At 40.5% G+C, this 18636-nt stretch overlaps 1 protein-coding gene across 2 annotated transcripts in view; it reads left to right on the plus strand.

The window, feature by feature from the left end:
• TACC1 (transforming acidic coiled-coil containing protein 1) overlaps positions 1 to 18636 on the plus strand; it is a 981198-nt gene that overhangs the window by 261451 nt on the left and 701111 nt on the right. Inside the window, exon 1 of one of the 2 annotated variants that reach the window (XM_044084330.1) lies at positions 17697 to 17975. The exons of the other annotated variant lie outside the window; for it this stretch is intronic. Coding sequence (XP_043940265.1) covers positions 17908 to 17975 — 68 coding nt within the window. The 5' untranslated portion in view covers positions 17697 to 17907. Of the gene's footprint in view, positions 1 to 17696; positions 17976 to 18636 lie in introns of those variants that run through there. 2 annotated transcript variants of the gene reach the window in all.

Genomic DNA, 18636 nt, shown 5'->3' on the forward strand with positions numbered 1-18636 from the left:
TTTTTCTTGGTATATGGATACAATTAAGTTGTTTTTGGTGGTTGGTGATAGAAGTTAGCAGTGGGAGTGTGGGTACACCTAGGAGCAATAGTAAGAGGTGTATGTATGTGGGTTTGGGTAGTTTGGGCATGGTTTGGTCATGAGTGAGAGATCTGCTTGGGATGGGGTGGGTGTGGTGGATGATGAGAGGTGTTGTTTGTGATTGTAAGGTAGTTAGATGGAAGACTGTGCTTTACAGGATATGGAATAGTGGAAGAGAAGGAAATGGGTACAGGGGTGGGGCAGATTCAGTGATTGGTGGTTAGCATGATGGGCGTGGCTAAGTTCAGTTGAAATGTAGCACTAGTGGGGGCGGGTGGGAATAGGAAGCAGGGAGGGGAGTGGAGTGAGCCCGAGCGCAGTGGGGCTAACACTAACTACAATTATATCAATGGGCTTACTTGTTTCTTTTCTTTGTATACCAAATGTATCATTCCACTTGTTTCTGTTTACACCAAATGTGTCTGTTTGGCTGTATTGTACTAGTTTAATTTACTTATCCTGATGCAGTCACACTGAAAAAGGTCTGCGGAAGCTTCCTCATCACAAGCAGGCCAAAAGATAACTTTCAAAGGGGCGTCGCTCAAGGAGACCCACTAATATAGACTAGTTAATGTGCATGGGGGAGGAGGGAGTTAGAGGAGGGAGATACAAAATGGGGGAAGGTATAACCGGAAAAAGCCGGTAGAGATCTGTCCCGCCCCCTCACAGAAGACTGCAAAGGAAAGTAATCAGCATAAGAAGTGGTAGCTTTGGAGCTGTAATGTAAGTGTAAGCAAGGAAGAGGTCAAAGCAGGAAATTAGGAGTGTAAGCAGTTAGTTGCAGAAACACGACTTTAAGGCCTTGGTGTGCAAGTAATACAAAGGAAGGTAAATCTATCTGGGGGACAAAATACACCAAGTAAATGGTACTTGCCTTACTTTACACGTATTCAGTGTGGACGCAGATCTATTTGGGACAAGATACAGCAAGTATATTGTTACGTTATGCCACCCAGTGGCAATAGACAAAGCTATAGTTGCCTGGGGGGCCTTGCAGGTGTGCATACCGGCCAAAACAATGTTTAAAAAATAACTTTGAGAGAAAAATTGCACAGGACTCTAAGGATAATCACAAGACTTTCTTTAGTTATGTTAGGAACCTGGGTGGGAATTTCCAGATATGCTCAGAATTAGTCCAAAATGACAAAAAATACACCGAACCCACAGACATTGCCAACATCCTAGCTGACAGGTTCAGTGCAAACTCCCCCCCCACCAAAAGGGCAAATATCTATCCCAACAGAGTGCTGCCCCCCTGACATCTCAGATGCTCAGGTAAGAGCCGCCCTCTCCAAAGCAAAAAACACAGCATCAATGGGACCAGACGGTGTCCCGGGCTGCATCCTACATGAACTCCAAGAAGAGCTAAACCCAAACATAAAACTACTGTTCAATCTCAGCCTTACTACAGGATATGTGCCCAAAGAGTGGCGTACAGCAACAGTGGTCCCTCTCCATAAAGGTGGTGCCTCAATGGATCCTGGAAACTATCGCCCCATAAGCCTGACTAGCTTGGTCTGCAAAGCTATGGAAAGGATCATCATGGACCTCATAAATAAAGATATTGGGGACCTACAGACACTGGATCCTACCCAGTTCTGCTTTGTTAAGGGCAGATCCTGCCTCTTAAACCTGGTTGATTTCTTTGAAACAGTCACCAAGGCCATTGACGAGGGGAAGGTGGTCCACACAGCCTACCTGGACCTCGCAAAAGCCTTCGATACAATACCCCACTCGGGCATTATAGATAAGCTCACCAGCTTAAATATAAACCCCTATGTCACTAGATGGATTGCAAACTGGCTCAAGGACAGAACCCACATGGTTAGAATTGCTGGAGCCATGTCAGACTCCAAACCAGTTACAAGTGGTGTCCCACAAGGCTCAGTCCTGGGATCTCTCTTGTTTGGTATATATTTCTCGGAGGTACAGGCCAACACGGAAGGACTGTGGCTGACCAAGTTCGCAGATGACTGCAAACTGGGCGCCATAATCGACTCTCCAGATGATACAAGCATCCTCCAAAAGGGCCTCATAGAAACAGACATCTGGTGCCAGAGCCATGGCCTCAAGCTAAATGCCAAAAAGTGTATAGTCATCCCCTTTGGCAAAAACAAAGTGCCCACAAATTACCACATAGGTGGTAATCCATTAAGTACAGAAGAAGTAATTAGGGACCTGGGCACCCAAGTTGATAGCAATCTCTCATTTGATAACCACGTGGCCAAAGTGGTTAGAAAAACATTTTATATAGCCCACCTAATCATGAAGGGATTCACATCTAGATCAGGGGAGGTCATCGTGCCTCTTTACTCATCCCTCATCAGGTCCATAATTGAGTACAATGCCCCTTTTGGGATGTACCTTACCAGACACCTGCAGCAACTGGAAAGACCCCAAAAGTACCTCACCAAGAGGATCAAAGGGCTCAAACAGATGCCATATGCTGCCCGGTTAAAGAAACTCCAGCTCTACTCAGTGGCATACCGCCTGTTCAGAGGCGATCTGTGCCTGATGTATAAAGCCATGTCCAACCCAGAATTAATGGACATGCTGCACCTCAGAAAATCCAAATCCCATCGAGCTACGCGCTTGAGAGGCTTGAACCTCAGCACTGAAATAAATAGGACATGCTGGAGGGACAAATTCATAACCCAGAGGCTCCCTTCACTCTGGAATAAAATCCCAGTCCAGGTTAGGCAGAGTCCCTCATTGACAAGGAATCTTGATGAGTGGATGGGAGATCATAGGTTTACCCCGGGTATCAATTCTGTGTCACTGTTAGACAGGGGCACAGTATACTAACCTCGAAAAAGGGCATAGCAAAATAAATTTAAAATGGGTGGCGAAAGCCAAACACATTCCGGCTAGGCTTATAAATGCCCTAGGGCAGATAGCCTAGTATGAACCTATGAACCTATGAACATACTTTCTTTTTGTTTTGGAGATTATGAACCTTAGCTGTTGTGCTATTCCTCATGTAGCCCTCATTGTCATTAAAGTATGAGACCACTGAAGGATAAAGCGTCTCACCAATGACAGCAGATGGATGCTTTTTCAAATAGTCCTTGAGTTTTCTTTTATAATCTGTAAGAAAGGCCTCTGAGTTTTCATATTATGGCTTCCTAGTGTCTCATGTTATTATTGTATCAGCTACAATGCATGTCAGTTATGTAGGCAATATGTTTCATCTTATGGATATTAAGGAAGTCAAGAAAAAAGGAATAAAGTATCAGAATTTCAAGTTAATCTGAAAGATAAAAAGCCATACTTTAAAGGGAGCCCTGAACAGGATGTAGAAAAAAAAATACTTTGTTATAAATAAGTCATGAAGTTTGACAGTACTTGGAACTGCATTTGTTTGAGATAATGTAATGCGGTAGATACTTAACTTGCCTTACTTGGGAAAGCTTATTTTAATAAATGTGAAGATACCTAATATCTAAGTAATATTCATTAAGTTCTGAAGAGAGCAGCAGAGTATAGAAGCCCAAATATGGCATTGTTAAAAATCTCATTTCTGTATTTCTGATACCGCTCTTGCTGTGCTGCTTACTGTTTGCATAAGACTGCCCCAAAACTCTGCCCAGAGCTATCTCATTTTTTGTTTATTTTTACCAACAATCTTTCTTCCCGCTGTAGCATACAAGCATTTCCCATTATGGAGCTGACTATATGATTCTATATCATGCAAGCCCTGAAAACAGCCATTAAATCTGCATGCTTGAAAGTCAGAAAGCTTGTTCAAATATAAGGTCATACACGCAGACACACACACACACACACACACGCACACACACGCACACACACACACACACACACACACACAAACACACACACACACACACACACACACACACACACACACAGCAGTACGATACCTAAGAGAAACACTGCCACTTCCCAAAAAGAAAATGAATTAGGATCTGAGTGGTGTCACAAAGTGGATGTTGTGTTGCAGTACTGCCTGTTGATTTCCCAGTCCTTTCCATGTTTCATACGCGGTTTAGATGTTGCATGAAGATGTTTCGATTCATGGCCATTGCTCTTCTGCTTATCATTATCAGGAAGGCTACCAATGGTTTGGACACTCAGTGCCGTAAAATAAGTAAACCAGGGAAACAAACTGAGAAGATTCAGTTAGTGTTGTCTTTCAGTTTGTCTTTGTGGTGTTGTGCAGTTTGGGTTTCAGATGTATTGTGGTTTATTTAGGAATTTGTTCTTAATTAGGTGACACGATGGTGCATTGAGTAACATTGCCACCTCACAGCTCTCGCTGCTTGGCTTCAGTTACTTGCTAGGCTGTTTTCTTGCAGGGTCTGACTTTCCTGCTTGCTTGCACCAGGTGCTCTACTTACTCCCATTTTGTAAAGACACACCATAGATGGATTAGGATCCTCCAGATTCTCCTTAGGTGTGCACACAGTGTGTCACTATTGCGATGGACTGGTGCTCTGTCCATAACTAGTTCTCTGACTTATGTCTGTTGGGTGCCAGGAGAGGCTGCCGATCCCTTTTCACTCACAAGAGGATAAAACAGGCATCATTAAATTCATATTTGTAAGGAGCTGTGTAAGTAAATTTATTTAATTATTGAAGATGTATCATACTGAATTTGAAACACACCGTCCAGTCCAGACACCCATTGCAGTTAGTTCATTTTCTATTTTTAATAGTCAAATTCATTGCATTTATCTTTCCCTCAGCAGCTGATAATTATAGCAGAGATGCGTGCATGAATGTTTTAATTTGCATGATTTAATTTAGGAAATTTGCATATTACTACACCAATCTCTTTTTGCAACTTAATACAGAGCTTCTGTATTCCAAAATACTGTCAGTGACTTAAAATATAAGGGGTACAGTAAGGTAAACTACACCTTAACATAAGCAGTGCAGTAAAATGAGTCAGGCAAGAAAACATCCCAGCTAGCAACCAAAACAGAGAACCAAGATCTGTGAATTATACATGCAAATAAAACTGGAATGCAGAACATCATAACATATCTAAGAGAGAGTTTATATTTATACCAGCATTTCTCAAATTCATATTGTACAGAGATTTTTGGCCAGATTCAGAAAACTTTCCTGCATTGTACTAAAAGAATCTGCCCAATGAGCTGCCATATGTAAGGTGTATGTAATTCAGACACACACACATACCACTAGCGGGGAATACCAAGCAATAGGGTCAGATGCAGTATATGCTACTGGTCATATAATGACATAGTAATGAGCAACATTATTAAAATGAGCAGCTTGTGGTATGCAAATGAGGCAAAAAAAAGATGGGGGTGATTTATAAATGTATAAAACCATGCAATGGTACTGTACCCTTTGTATAATTGAACACAGCTAAATATTCATGTTCGTTCAAAGGAATTGCTAAGTAATTTTAAGAGTAAACGTATATTTGCAAGAGGCTGTCATTGTCATTGCTGTGCACAATAGTGCACTTTGCTGCCCCTAGAGGTGCAGGATCATCGGATCACATTTAATATTTCATGGACTTCAAAACCCCAGCATTGTGGATCAGTACCATGTGGGTAAGGAAATCATGCAACAAACTGTGGACATGTGCTAGTCTTGTCTGCAGCCCAGTGGGAGTTCTGGAGTGCCATTCCCAGTGAATATTAAGGTATGTGTGGCTTTATGCATATTAACTACAGGGACCTTTCAGTAACCTACTGGGGACACAGTGGGGGTACCTCAAACATCTGTCTTGAGAATACTCTAGCAGTTTCTCAATGCCATGCTTTAGCATGTGGGGGAGCATGTGTGATTCCCACATAACCCAGAGGAGACAGAGTCAACACCATGCAGGGTTTCTATGATATAGCACATTTCCCTTAGGTACTAGGGGCCATAGACTGTACCCACATTGAAATAAATTTCCCATCTGTTGAACTGAGAAAGAGAAACATGAACTCAAGAAGATATCACGCCATCAACTGTCAGGTGGTATGTAATGAACATGGTGTCATCTACGGTGTGTCTGAAGGCTACCCAGGCAATTTTCACATATTTCCACAAATGACACACCTGTGACATGTACCAGCATTTTTTGTACATTAGTGGCATTGCATTGCTAACTGCGGTGGTGGTGCTGCAGTAGTGTTGTCGCCTCACAGTAAGACGTTGTCCTGTTCGATTCTCAGCTAAAGCATCTTCTGTGTGGAGACATGCGTGAATGGGCATACCTTCGTTGAAGGTTGTGCGTCAGGGCTGGCAACTCGGCACATAAAAATCTACTGCCAATCATTAGCAGACCAGAGTTCCGCTGTGGCGACCCCTAACCGGGAAAAGCCGAAAGACACAACAACAAAAAAGTGGCATTGCATTGCTAACTACCATAGTTCAAACATGGTAGTATGAGTGTTGGGTGCTATTCGTGTCTGTGTACAAACATATTTTTCTATATTTGGAAAGGTGGCTGAATTTGTTAATGATTTGCTTTCACATCGTGCATGTTCAAATTCATGTCTGTTGTAATATAATATGTAATTTATGGTGTCTATTTCATTACAGTATCTTCAAGATTAGAAGAGAGAAATATGCATAAGGTATATTTTTTCTCTGTAGAATTTGTCTCACAGACTCATTCAATATCTTTGATATTATCTGTTTGACTGTAGCCTTTATTCATATTATAGATGTAGGTCAATGAGTTATGGCTGAATCTTGTTGAATGTGTATGTTGATGTGTGTAGGTTCGATTCCCATACTCAGTTGTGCACTGTCCTTGGTCATTTGAAAACTGTTTGTACTTGCCTTCTTTATATATACCAAATCTGAGATCCCCATACCTCAGAGAAAAAGGACAATTTTGAGAAATGCCCATCTTAGACTTGATATATGTAAGTCTGTTTTTAGGCAATTCAGTCTCCATGTTTTGGGACTCATGACTCATTGTCTTTTCTTTGAATGCTGCTGTAGCTTAGCAGTTAACTGCAGTGCTTTTGAGATCAGAGGTGATGAAGGTTGTGGGTTCAAGTTCCCTAAGTGCTGTGTATTATTAGCACATCATTGTTATAGTCAGGTGTCTGCTTCATGACAGCTTCATTATAGGACAGGTAAAAATAGTTAGATTCAGATGTTGGTTTACCTACATTTTTTCACTGTATTTGTTCTTTTCTCTCCTCCAACATCATTGTCACTACCCTTTCCATTACAGACATTTATTTACTTTTCTGTTTTGTTTCTCTACATTTGTTTTAGCAATTTGATGTCTTTTTTGCTTTTAATGTGTCAGACCATGAGACCTGTGAGTGCCTATTGGGAACATTTCTAAGTATCTAACTTGTTGTGTAATCTTCGTAATATTGTCTATTGGAGCTTTTCTCCCCAGGTCTCCGCTGAAAATGGACATGTATCCAGTTGGACTATCCCGGTAAACAAATATAAAATAAATAAATAAATAATAAAATTCTACATTTATATGCATCAGCTCCCAGACTTGTTATCCCTGCTGCCAGCCAAGTGTGTCATCCCATTACCAGAGGCTACTACACCACCTTCACCTCCACACCCTCAAAAAGACCAGATGTGGCCACTGCCAGCAAACCTGCTCAGAAGGGTGCTACAATAACACTTGCCTGAGACCCTCCTCTGGTGACTCAAGTTGTGTCCCTGCCATGCATCGATATTAACATCAGAGCCTGGGTCCATTGGTGGGGAATGCAAGGGTGGGGAATAAACTCCCAATAGGTCATGGCTGGCAGGAAGTGCAGCTGTATGCCCAATCCTATCCACCATCCCCAGTGCTTCCCCATTTTGTGTCTCTAGCCACTCCTGATTTTATCCAGTCCTCCCCATAATAGTTGTCTTTCTGGTGCCTGATGCCTCTTTCTTTATCGTGTTCACCATCCCTCATTGGGTCAGCACCTCAACTGTCAGTCTTGTGTCTTCTACTTCCCCCAATGCACATTCTCTTCATATTTAAAATACAGGCTCCTAAAGCACCCCCAAAAAATGTCCCTGTTTCCCTACCACCACCCTGCTCATTACCCAATTTTTTACCTTATGATCTACTCTCTGCTTACTTCAACCTTTTCACCACTTTCCTGTCTTCCCATGTCTAACCTTTAATTTGCTCAAATGATAGATCAGCACACAAGCTTCAGGGGCCCTTTAAGACTGTCTCATAACTTCTCCTACCTGTTGACACTGTGCTCATGGAATGCACAGACCATCACCGAAGTGGAAACATGAGCAATGAGCACTGCTGGTGCTGTTATTTTCTTCCATATTTAACTACTATTACCCACCCCTCCTACAGTCCCTGCTGCAGTCATGAGAGGTACATTTAATGAGCTGTTCTTCACAAAGCCTTGCTTACAGGCATTCATTTTTAATGGGCATCAGAGCTCATCATGTGCACACAGTAAACAGAGGAAAGCTGACCATAGTCACCTGCACTGGGAGAATCCCAGGATTTATAAATATACCTGTACTTCTCAAATTCAATTTGCATCACTGAACTGGCCTTATGAGTCCAGAACCTGACCCCAAATGGCCCATTCATTCTGTAGGGCTGCAACCAGGAATCCCTGTGCTAGATGGAAGACCAATGGTCCATTCATTCATGCCCTAATAGCCCAAGAAACACACTTGTTCCTTAATGGCAAAAGTCATTTGGTAGGAAACAGGTCTTCTGGTTGGTTCTGTGTGAGAGATTCATACCCCCAGTGGAACATCCTCTCCATTGTAGCAACTCTCCCAACTCTGTTGTACGCTTCCTTCTTCAGAGAACAGGCCTTTATGTGCTCATTACTACATATATGTGCACTATGGTAGTGCATGCTTATAGGTTCATGCTCCACTGATGCAACAGCTAGGGCTGCTACTCAGTGTCATCCATGCAGTGAGGCAGAGCCACCCCCTCTCCCCAAGGATGGACAAAATTCACTGCCATTCTGCCTGGCCAGTTCCAACAAGCACCCAAGACACTAAATAAACTTTAGGCTGCCTGGCCCATAGTCAGTCCAGCTGTGGCATCAGAGCTGGATATAACTTATGAACTCAGTTTACATTCTTGTGAAGAATGAAGGTGCTGTGAAAATACTGATGGTATATTCAATACGTTCCTTATTCGAACAGTTACCCAATTAAATCAATTAAAGTGAAAGTCTTGGAAGATACGTTTGCATATTTGTTTAATATTTATATATTTATTTATAAATCAACCATCTTTTAATGCTAAATATTAATATTAGAAGTATCAAAAATAAAATACCTGAACTCCAGGCCACAATAGCACACTACTCCCCAGACATAGTTGCTTTAACAGAAACCCGGCTAAATAAAAACATAGCTAACTCAGAAGTTCTCCCTACCGGCTACAATATCATTAGACAAGACAGACCACTTCATAAAGGGGGTGGAACTGCCTTACTCTACAAGTACAACTTAACTGTCCATCAATTACCAAACTCCTACCCCTCCCCCAATAATTGGGACATACTTATCTCACAACTTCAACTTCACCCTAAAAAGGTCATCACCACAATTGTGATCTATATTCCACCTGGTAATACACCTGCTAGCCTTGAAGACTTCTTATCCTGGTGTTCTTCCACATACTCACAAGAAACCCTTATTCTGGGGGACTTCAACCTAGATTAGTTCACCTGTATATCAGAACCACCAAGTAATCTAATAAATCTCCATGGCTACCAGCAGCTAGTCCAAATCCCAACTAGGTGTGATAAAAAATCTAAAAGGGAATCCATCCTTGACTGGGTCCTAACTGGCAACCCCACATTGTACCCTCACAAAGGCAGTCTCCCAGACACCTTAAGTGACCACAACATAATATACTTTATACGTAGTAGAACAAGCATATGCAAAACCACTAACTATATATCCACTAGAAACACAAAAAAATTCTCTCCTGAGGTCCTCAACACTTTACTGTGTAACTGTGGCTGGACCCCCCCCTAAAAACCCTCCCACTTGACCAGGCTGTAGCATATTTCAACAAAACATTTCTACAACACCTAGACACTGTCACTCCATTACGCAAAATCAAGGTTAGAACCTCTACAAACCCCTGGCTCAGTAAAGAAACGAAACAAATCCTCAAGTCCAGAGACACTGCCTGGCTTTACTATCAAAAAAACAAAGAAACACAAAGCCTAACTAAGTACCAAGAACTGCGCAACCATGCAAAAAAATGCATTAGGCTGGACAAAAAATCCTACTACACAACATTACAAACTAAATACCAACACAACCAAAAATTTTGGAAAAATGTAAACCAGCTACTAAAATCCACTCAAAAGGCTACCCCAAACCAACCACCCTGACACTAAAGTTCCCATCGAAACACAATTCAACTCACACTTTGTGAACTCAATTCTATCCTTAGTATCACAGGACAGTTCCTTCCTCACTATCCCCCAACACAAATAACACTAATACAAGCTTTACCCTCAAAACAGTTTCCACCACTTCAATCAAAAGCATGCTCTCCAAACTAAAACCTCATCAACAGCAGCCGACCTACTCCCCAGCTATTTCTTGAAACTCACAGCAGATGCTATTGCTATCCCAGTCTCCACTCTCATAAACAGATCAATTGTTGAAAACTATGTGCCCAAACTCTGGAAAATATCCTATGTTACACCCATACATAAAGGCGGGACCTCCACTGAACTTAATAACTACAGACCCATTGCTTTACTCTCCCCTGGCCAAAATCCTAGAAAAATGCATCCATACCCAGATGCTAAACTATCTCCTAGACTGCAACATCCTGTCACCTTCTCAGCATGGTTTCAGACCTGCCCATAGTACCACTACAGCTCTCCTCTGCTTCACAGACACAGTAAACCGTCTCAAAAATGAAGGCCTGCAAGTGTCAACTCTTTTTTTGGATATGTCCAAAGCATTTGACACAGTCTCACACCAAATCCTGCTAAACAAACTAAACCAATATCATCTATCTAATTCCACTCTTACCTGGTTCCAAAGCTACTTAACTGACAGGTACCAAGCTGTGAAATGGGAAAATTCTCTCTCTCCTCAGCTGCCCATAACTATAGGAGTTCCACAGGGTTCTATCTTAGGACCACTACTATTCACAGTCTTCACAAATGACCTCCACATCTCCACACAGCATGCATCTATAATTCAGTATGCAGATGACACTACTTTACTGCACAAAACATTCCCACCCTTCTGCAAACAACTCAACTAGCATTCTCTGATGTTGAAAACTACCTTACCAAAGCCCAACTTATCCTCAATCCAAAGAAAACTCAGCTTATGATTATAACCAGTTCTAACAAAAACACTAACAGTCAATTCACTATCTACTCCACAAATGCTACTCCAATTGCTCCAGTGGCACAGGCTCAGCTATTGGGAATAACCATAGACTCCCACCTAAAATTTGATAGTCATCTGAACTTAACTATTAAAAAAGTACATGCCAAACTGGGGTCACTCTACCGTATCAAACCATTTCTTACCAACAACACAAGCTCAGCCATTGCTCGCTCCCAACTTCTATCCACCCTAATCTATGTATCTCCCATTCTGACTAATCTCAACAAAACTGAACTAAGCAAAATGGAAGCTTGCTATAACAGAATTGCCCACTTTGCTGCAAATTGCTCATATAGAACTCATCACTGTACGCTCCACTGGCTTGAACTGCCGAACCTCCTAACCTACAATCAGCTCTGCCTCTGTCATTCTATCTATTACCTCCCCAATAAGTGTCCTTCCCTCAAAAACCTAGTACAACATCACTCAGCCAAAAGGCCTCTTAGATCATCAAGCAAACTACTACTAGAAGTCACCAACAGCTACAATAGCTTTGGAGATGCACTATATAGTAGTTCAGTGGCTAAAAAATGGAACTCTGTCCCTACTAGCATTCAAAACACATCATCCAAAGCCTCCTTTAAAGACCTCATCAGGCAACATCTCAAGCAAAGTTGGCAGTGCCATGATTTATCCCCAGGCTAGTGAAAGCGGATAACATACATACTAAATCTAGCGCGATTGATAATAGTTTTTCAATCTTACTCACAAACACTGGCTAATCTACAATGTATGTACTGTACCTGTGTACTATGTATGTATTCTACCTACGTTCCAAAGTTCAGCCGTATACCACAAATCTATTACTTACCTTTATTTCTAAAATTATATTTTTTTGATTGTTCTCTCCACTGTAACTGTTTGTGCCACATACCACTGTAAAAACATGTCTCTTGTAATTTGTGTGTATACTGATCATGTCTAAATAACTAAATGTGTCTGTAATTTTTCTTTGTGGAGCTTTTCTCCCCGGGCCTCTGCTGGAAAAGGGCCTTTTCGGCTCAGTCAGACACCCCTGGTTAACAAATGTAAAATAAAATAAATAAATAAATAAATAAAAATATTTAACTCCATTTGTTAAGTGGGGTGCTCTGTCTGAGTATAAGCCTCTTTTCAATGGAATCCTGGGGAGAAACATTCTACTAACATCGGCATTTTCAGCAAATTTACAGTGCAGCATACAATAACTCTTAAACTGATAAAATCTCAGTATATGAATAACAAAGAAAGTGGTTTCATAAAACACCAAAATGAAATTAATTAAACTTACATAGATAACATCCTTTTTGAATTATAACTAATGCAAATGATTAAAGCAATGAGAACTGAAGTAAAAAAAAAGAAAACAAAACAAAATGAAGGGAATTTTAAGGTGGTAATTTAGATGATAAAATAAAAAGAAAGGTAACAGATATCGGTAAAGGTAATGGAGTGGGAACAAAGAATAATAATGAAAAAAATATTACAGAGAAGAGATACAGTTATTGAGAAACTAAGGGTTAAGAATTACGTCACGTATAGATGAATACTTAAATTGTAAGGTACAAACATTTTGTAAAGCTAAAGTATGATGTGAACTGTAAAATATTTATGGTAGACGTATGGTTCTGTATGCTTTTAATTTACTGTAAAGTTTGACTTTATGCAGATTTCTTCTGGCATAGTGTTCCACCAGAGTTTGGATTCACAACACTGTTTTGATGGGGCCAGCATACAGATACGTAAAAGTATGGAAAATGAGCATTATCTGACTGATCTAGTCACTTTTTTCATACCGTCTTGTTATATTACAGAGTGTACATGACCTTTGGCTGCAGGCATCAGCACTTCTTTATACTCCTATCATATACTTCTGACTTGTGCTGCTCTTCAAACGTCATATTAAAACATTTGCAGCTCAGCATCATTATCAGAAATATACTTCTCTGGTCACTTCTTATACTTAATTGCATGTTACCTTGTTTCAAAAAGCAAATCTGTCATATCCATTCGTCATCTCCCTTCCCTCTTAGTTGGATTCTAGAGATATTTAGACATTTTGTTGAAATTCTTTCCTCCCTTCCTTCCTTCCTTCCTTTACTGAATAAGGACCTCTCGCACAACCGCCTGTTTACAGGGCATAATGTGAGAATGCTGACTGCCTGAAAGGTAAATAGATGCTAGGTGGAGATGGCAAAGGAAGGAATTAGAGGCTAACTCTCTCAGAGAAGGAAGAAAACATTGGAAATATTCTGAGGACACCCATAGATGTAAAAGTTTAAGTTATGAAAGATTAAAATATCTGAACTTGTACGGTGTCTCATATACAGTTTTAAGAAGAGACCCTATTCAGATATATGTAGAGCATTCAGAAATAAGTACCTTGTGGAATGTTTTGGGTTATCAAATAGTAGTAGAGAAGCACTAGACAAGCTTGGTAGGAAACTATATAGGAAGGAGAGATGTACTAACTGGTCCTCCAGGAGACTAGCTAATACCTGGAATACACTACTTAAAGCAAGCACCAGTTTATATATTTTTTATGAACAGTTTGAACACTTACTATTGGATGCCTGCTTTGGTGTTTTGGCAGGCTACAATGACGTTATTGGCCATGCCTGACATATTTGTACATATGTATGCATAGACAGTGATATATTGTACCATCAAAGCAATGTGTTTAGATAGATAGATAGACAGACATAATGCAGTCTTCCCCAGGCATATGTGAGACAAATAATTTCACTGTGAAGATGCAGATGTTCTACTGATTAGCACTGCACAGCCTTTCCATTTGAATACTGAGTAGCTGTACTTTAATGGGAAGCTAGTCATGAGGGCATCTCACTGTCATAAAGGCTTGGTTGCTGTCTGCAACTCTGATAAACCAGCTTTGACAACCATTTCTGGTAAACAGAGGACTGTCTATGGAAGGAAGGCTTCAGCAAATGCAGGCCAGCTTACTTATTTTTGGGATGTAAAAACCTGCTAGTACTGGATTGCCCCTGGTGAGGACCAGGAACATAACCAACATAACTCCATCAGGGATGTAGCACACTACGGACACAAAAGGATGTCCTATGTTACATATGTGGAAGCATGATGCTGCATGCTGATGTCAGTGAATGCACGTAAACATGGTGATGCATGCTGACATCAATGCACGCATGGTGCTGCATGCTAACATCAATACAAAGCATGGTCCTGTATGTTGACATCAATACAAAGCATGGTGCTGTATGTTGACATCAATACAAAGCATGGTGATGCATGCTAACATCAACACAGGCATGGTGCTGCATGCTAACATCAATACAAAGCATGGTGCTGTATGTCGACAATAGTACAAGCTTGTGTCCCAGGAGCTTAAAGCTAAAAGTCAGTATGCCTGAACTTTACATTCATGGAAGCCACATTATAGATCTCTCAAATAAGAGTGACTGAAACAACAATAAGGGTATGAGGCCAAAGGGATGTATTTACAAAAGTAACATAATAACACTTCAGAGAGCTCACACCACCCCTAAGTTTCGGAGAGCATACTGGCTCTCATATATCCAAGATACATTTGAATGGGCCACAGACCAAGGAGACTGATTCCCCAACTTCTCCAGTAAAATCCAGTGAGACATATGTTTTGTGGCTGATACTACCTTAGATTTCTAAATTCTCAGCCAACAACATTTCTGAATTGCACAGAGATATTTTTAAAAATTCCAAATTTAATCTGTCAGATTTATTTTATGTATTATTTTAATAAGATTTTGATTCTCAATAGTCACAATTAGGGGCAACACACTGATGCAGTAGTTACCACTGATTTCTAACAGTACTTGGTTCCCCAGTTCAATTCTAAACTTTTCTACCTTTTCTGTGAGCATGTTCTCCATATATGCATATAGCTTTTCACCAGGGTCTCTGGTTTCTTCCTGCATTCTAAGCAAATGCTTTGCAGGTAGATCGGCTTACTACATAGTCTGTAGAAGTGACATAATGGTTAGTATATAAACTCTGTGATGGAGTGGTGCCCCATGTGTGGGTCTGGTTTCTGCCTTGCAACCAGTGGCTGTCCAGTTAGGGTCAGGCCACTAAGAACCTCAATTATATGCAGCAGGCACAGTAAATGGATGCTTAGATAATCACATTTACAGTATTTTGCCTGCATGATCTGAGGTGTGCAGACAAGTATTGGGCCCAGCACATCACTTCCCAGTGGCGACCCCACCTAATCCTTCTTATTCATTTAGTGGGGTTCTAGGCCTACTCTTCCTATTCATTTAGTGGGGTTCTAGGCCTACTCTTCCTATTCATTTAGTGGGGTTCTAGGCCTACTCTTCCTATTCATTTAGTGGGGTTCTAGGCCTACTCTTCCTATTCATTTAGTGGGGTTCTAGGCCTACTCTTCCTATTCATTTAGTGGGGTTCTAGGCCTACTCTTCCTATTCATTTAGTACGGTTCTAGTCATTGTTATATTTTACCTGGGAGTTTAACAGGGAGAGAGATAAGGCAATGAGTTGGAAACGATCTCCATTCATCCGTCAGTTTGATTCACTTTATCCGTACTTGTGAGCATGTGACTCTGAGATAGTGCTCCTAAGTGACACCCCACAGGAAAAGCAGCTGTGCATAGTGAGTTTACTTACTTAGCCAATGGATAAAATAAACATAAACAAAATGCCTCCCTTACGTTCCAGGACACCTTTACTGTTCATGCTATCATTCATCACATCTATGCTGAAAGACCCATTTCATGTTTAGTAACCACTGCAAACAAGTTCTTATTTTCTGTGCTCTTCATCTTTCTGGATCAGCCCTTCTTTCCATTCCCCTTTGTTCTTCTGTCGTACCCCACCTAATCCTCAGTTAGTTAGTGCCAGTTCTGCTGCACGCTGTGCAACTTTTACTTCATTATTATCTGCAGCATACTGCTAATATACATTGCCTTGCACTAGTCTTTACATGTGTGCTGTCTGTTCACTAGTTTTTATGCCATATTGTTGGTACATGAAAATGAATGTAAGAGTGATTTGCTCACACTTACCACTGATAGCACTGATTTTTTTAAGGAAACTCATCAGCAATTTTATTTATTTTTCATGGTGAGCCACATTAGTCCCACTAGGCTTTTGGCCTCTTTTCAGGGGATGATCTTTCCCTACAATTTTTGACAGGTGCTGTGGGTTCTTTTATCCACCTGAGCTACTACCAGCTAAAACAGATGGAGCCTCAGTTTAACATCTCATACAAAGAATAACAGACTCAGAAATGTAGCTCACCCTGTACTCTGCACTGCAGTGTGGGAATAGAACCCATAGTCTTCTGCAGCAAAGGAAAGTGTGCTACCTGTTGCACCACTGACAAATATTTGTCAAAAGCATGCATCTGAGAGTGTATTTTCCAGGCTACTATTATTTTGATGGGAACTCAACTCAACAAATAAATCTTTCACCCATGAAAATGGGACGGCTTCATAGACTGTTGCCATCCTTTGTCAACAAAATCAAAATAAGTAAATTGTTGGGAATCGAGCCCATAAAGCTGTATATAAAATTGTAATGTTTTACTAAAATAGTTTCTATATAATTATGATGTTCCTTAAGAATTTCACTGGCCACCTATTAATAAAATTGTGTGATTTTGCCACTAATATAATAAACCATTTTCTTCAACAAGAAATAATTTTATTTTTTTCAAATCAATAACATGTCTGAGTAATTACACTTGTGAGGTTCAATAAATACATGTTTTAATGACAAATTTTGCTTACACCTTGCCTAATTTCAAAAACAAACCATGGCATACAGCCACTCTGCAAATGTCATAGTCCTGACAGATTATACTCAGACAGCCTTTAAAACAGCAGAAAGTATGAAGGCTAATAACTACAACAGTGAACAAGACAAGAGAACTGTTATTGTGCCCCACAGAGGCTATACATTCCTCTAACGCAAAGTTCCCAGACCATCTCCTTGTCGCTGCTCTGTGCTACAGAATGCAGTTCTGTGTGATACTGGAATAATCCATATCAGTACTGGTGTACATCTCAAAGCACATATCCATTAAACCCCTAGTCCAGTCCCTGTATTGTTAGATGTAAGCACTCTTAAATACATGTGTGCATAACTTACACGTGACTGCTTCTTAAGACAATATATATTTTTTTGCATTTCTGTAAATTTATTTTTCTTCTCTTTACAGACACCCCCAGCACTCTTGGTCTGCTCCATACTCTTACTACCTTTCAAGTAGCCCTAATCTATTTCACTTGAGTGAGCAGCTCTGTCTTCATTAGTTGGGAATGTGCTACTCATATGATTGGCTAAGAAGTTGGCAGAGGCTCAGGGCTGGGTGCTACTGTTGTCCTCCTGTGTAAGTAGGCAATGCAGTTTCACTGCAGCAATGCAGGCTACTGGAGCACAGTCGAACACCTGCTGACAGGTTCTCATACGGTTCTCATCTGTGGAGCTAGATAGCATCTATCCAGCACTGTAGAAGGCAGCAAAGTTTGAAAAAAAATGGGAGGTACCCTGTCTCAGAAATCAAAACAGGCTAGGGAGAAAGTCGCTGAAAAGCAAGACAGTGTGTAAGTCTAAACATTTATTTTGTTTTTAAAATGTGCTAAAAGTAATTTTATCTTTGTTAGAGCAAAAACAGAGTAATGTGGCTACAGTGTCTCTAACTACAGGGACAGTAGTACTTGTAGTTTTCAATATACATTTACAATGTATAATAGCTAAAGAATAATTAACTTTGTTTCAATTTGCAAAGCTTTGATGCAGTTTGGCTAGATATCAGTAAATTTGACTCGTTACAAAAGTAGAATTAAAAAGTAGTGACCAGAGTCAAAATGAAGACTGCATGTGCTGACAGCACACGTGTTATTAGGTAGAATTTTACTTGCAAATCTGTTGAGCCCAGCATTTACTTCTCTTAAACAGCAGGAATGCAATGCAAACTGTTTCATGTGGCCATTTAAATCTCATTCTTGTTGACATGTTTGCAGTTGTGAAGGCACAAGATTTTTAATGATATAGGAGACAGTGGAAGAGTCAGTGTAATGTGTATAGCCCTGCAGTCTGTATTACAGTAAGCTGCTGTATTTAATACAAATTGTATTCATAAGCAATACAAAACGAGACTTTTTATAAGAATAGGAATAGGAGCTGCACCAAAGAAATGGGTGAATAGCCTGTGCATTTGTTTGCTTTATTTGTCATTCTGCATGTTATTCTGCCCCTCCCTAT

This window comes from Protopterus annectens, chromosome 9.part0, assembly GCF_019279795.1.
Source record: "Protopterus annectens isolate FY-2018-M chromosome 9.part0, PAN1.0, whole genome shotgun sequence".
Taxonomy (NCBI): domain Eukaryota; kingdom Metazoa; phylum Chordata; order Ceratodontiformes; family Protopteridae; genus Protopterus; species Protopterus annectens.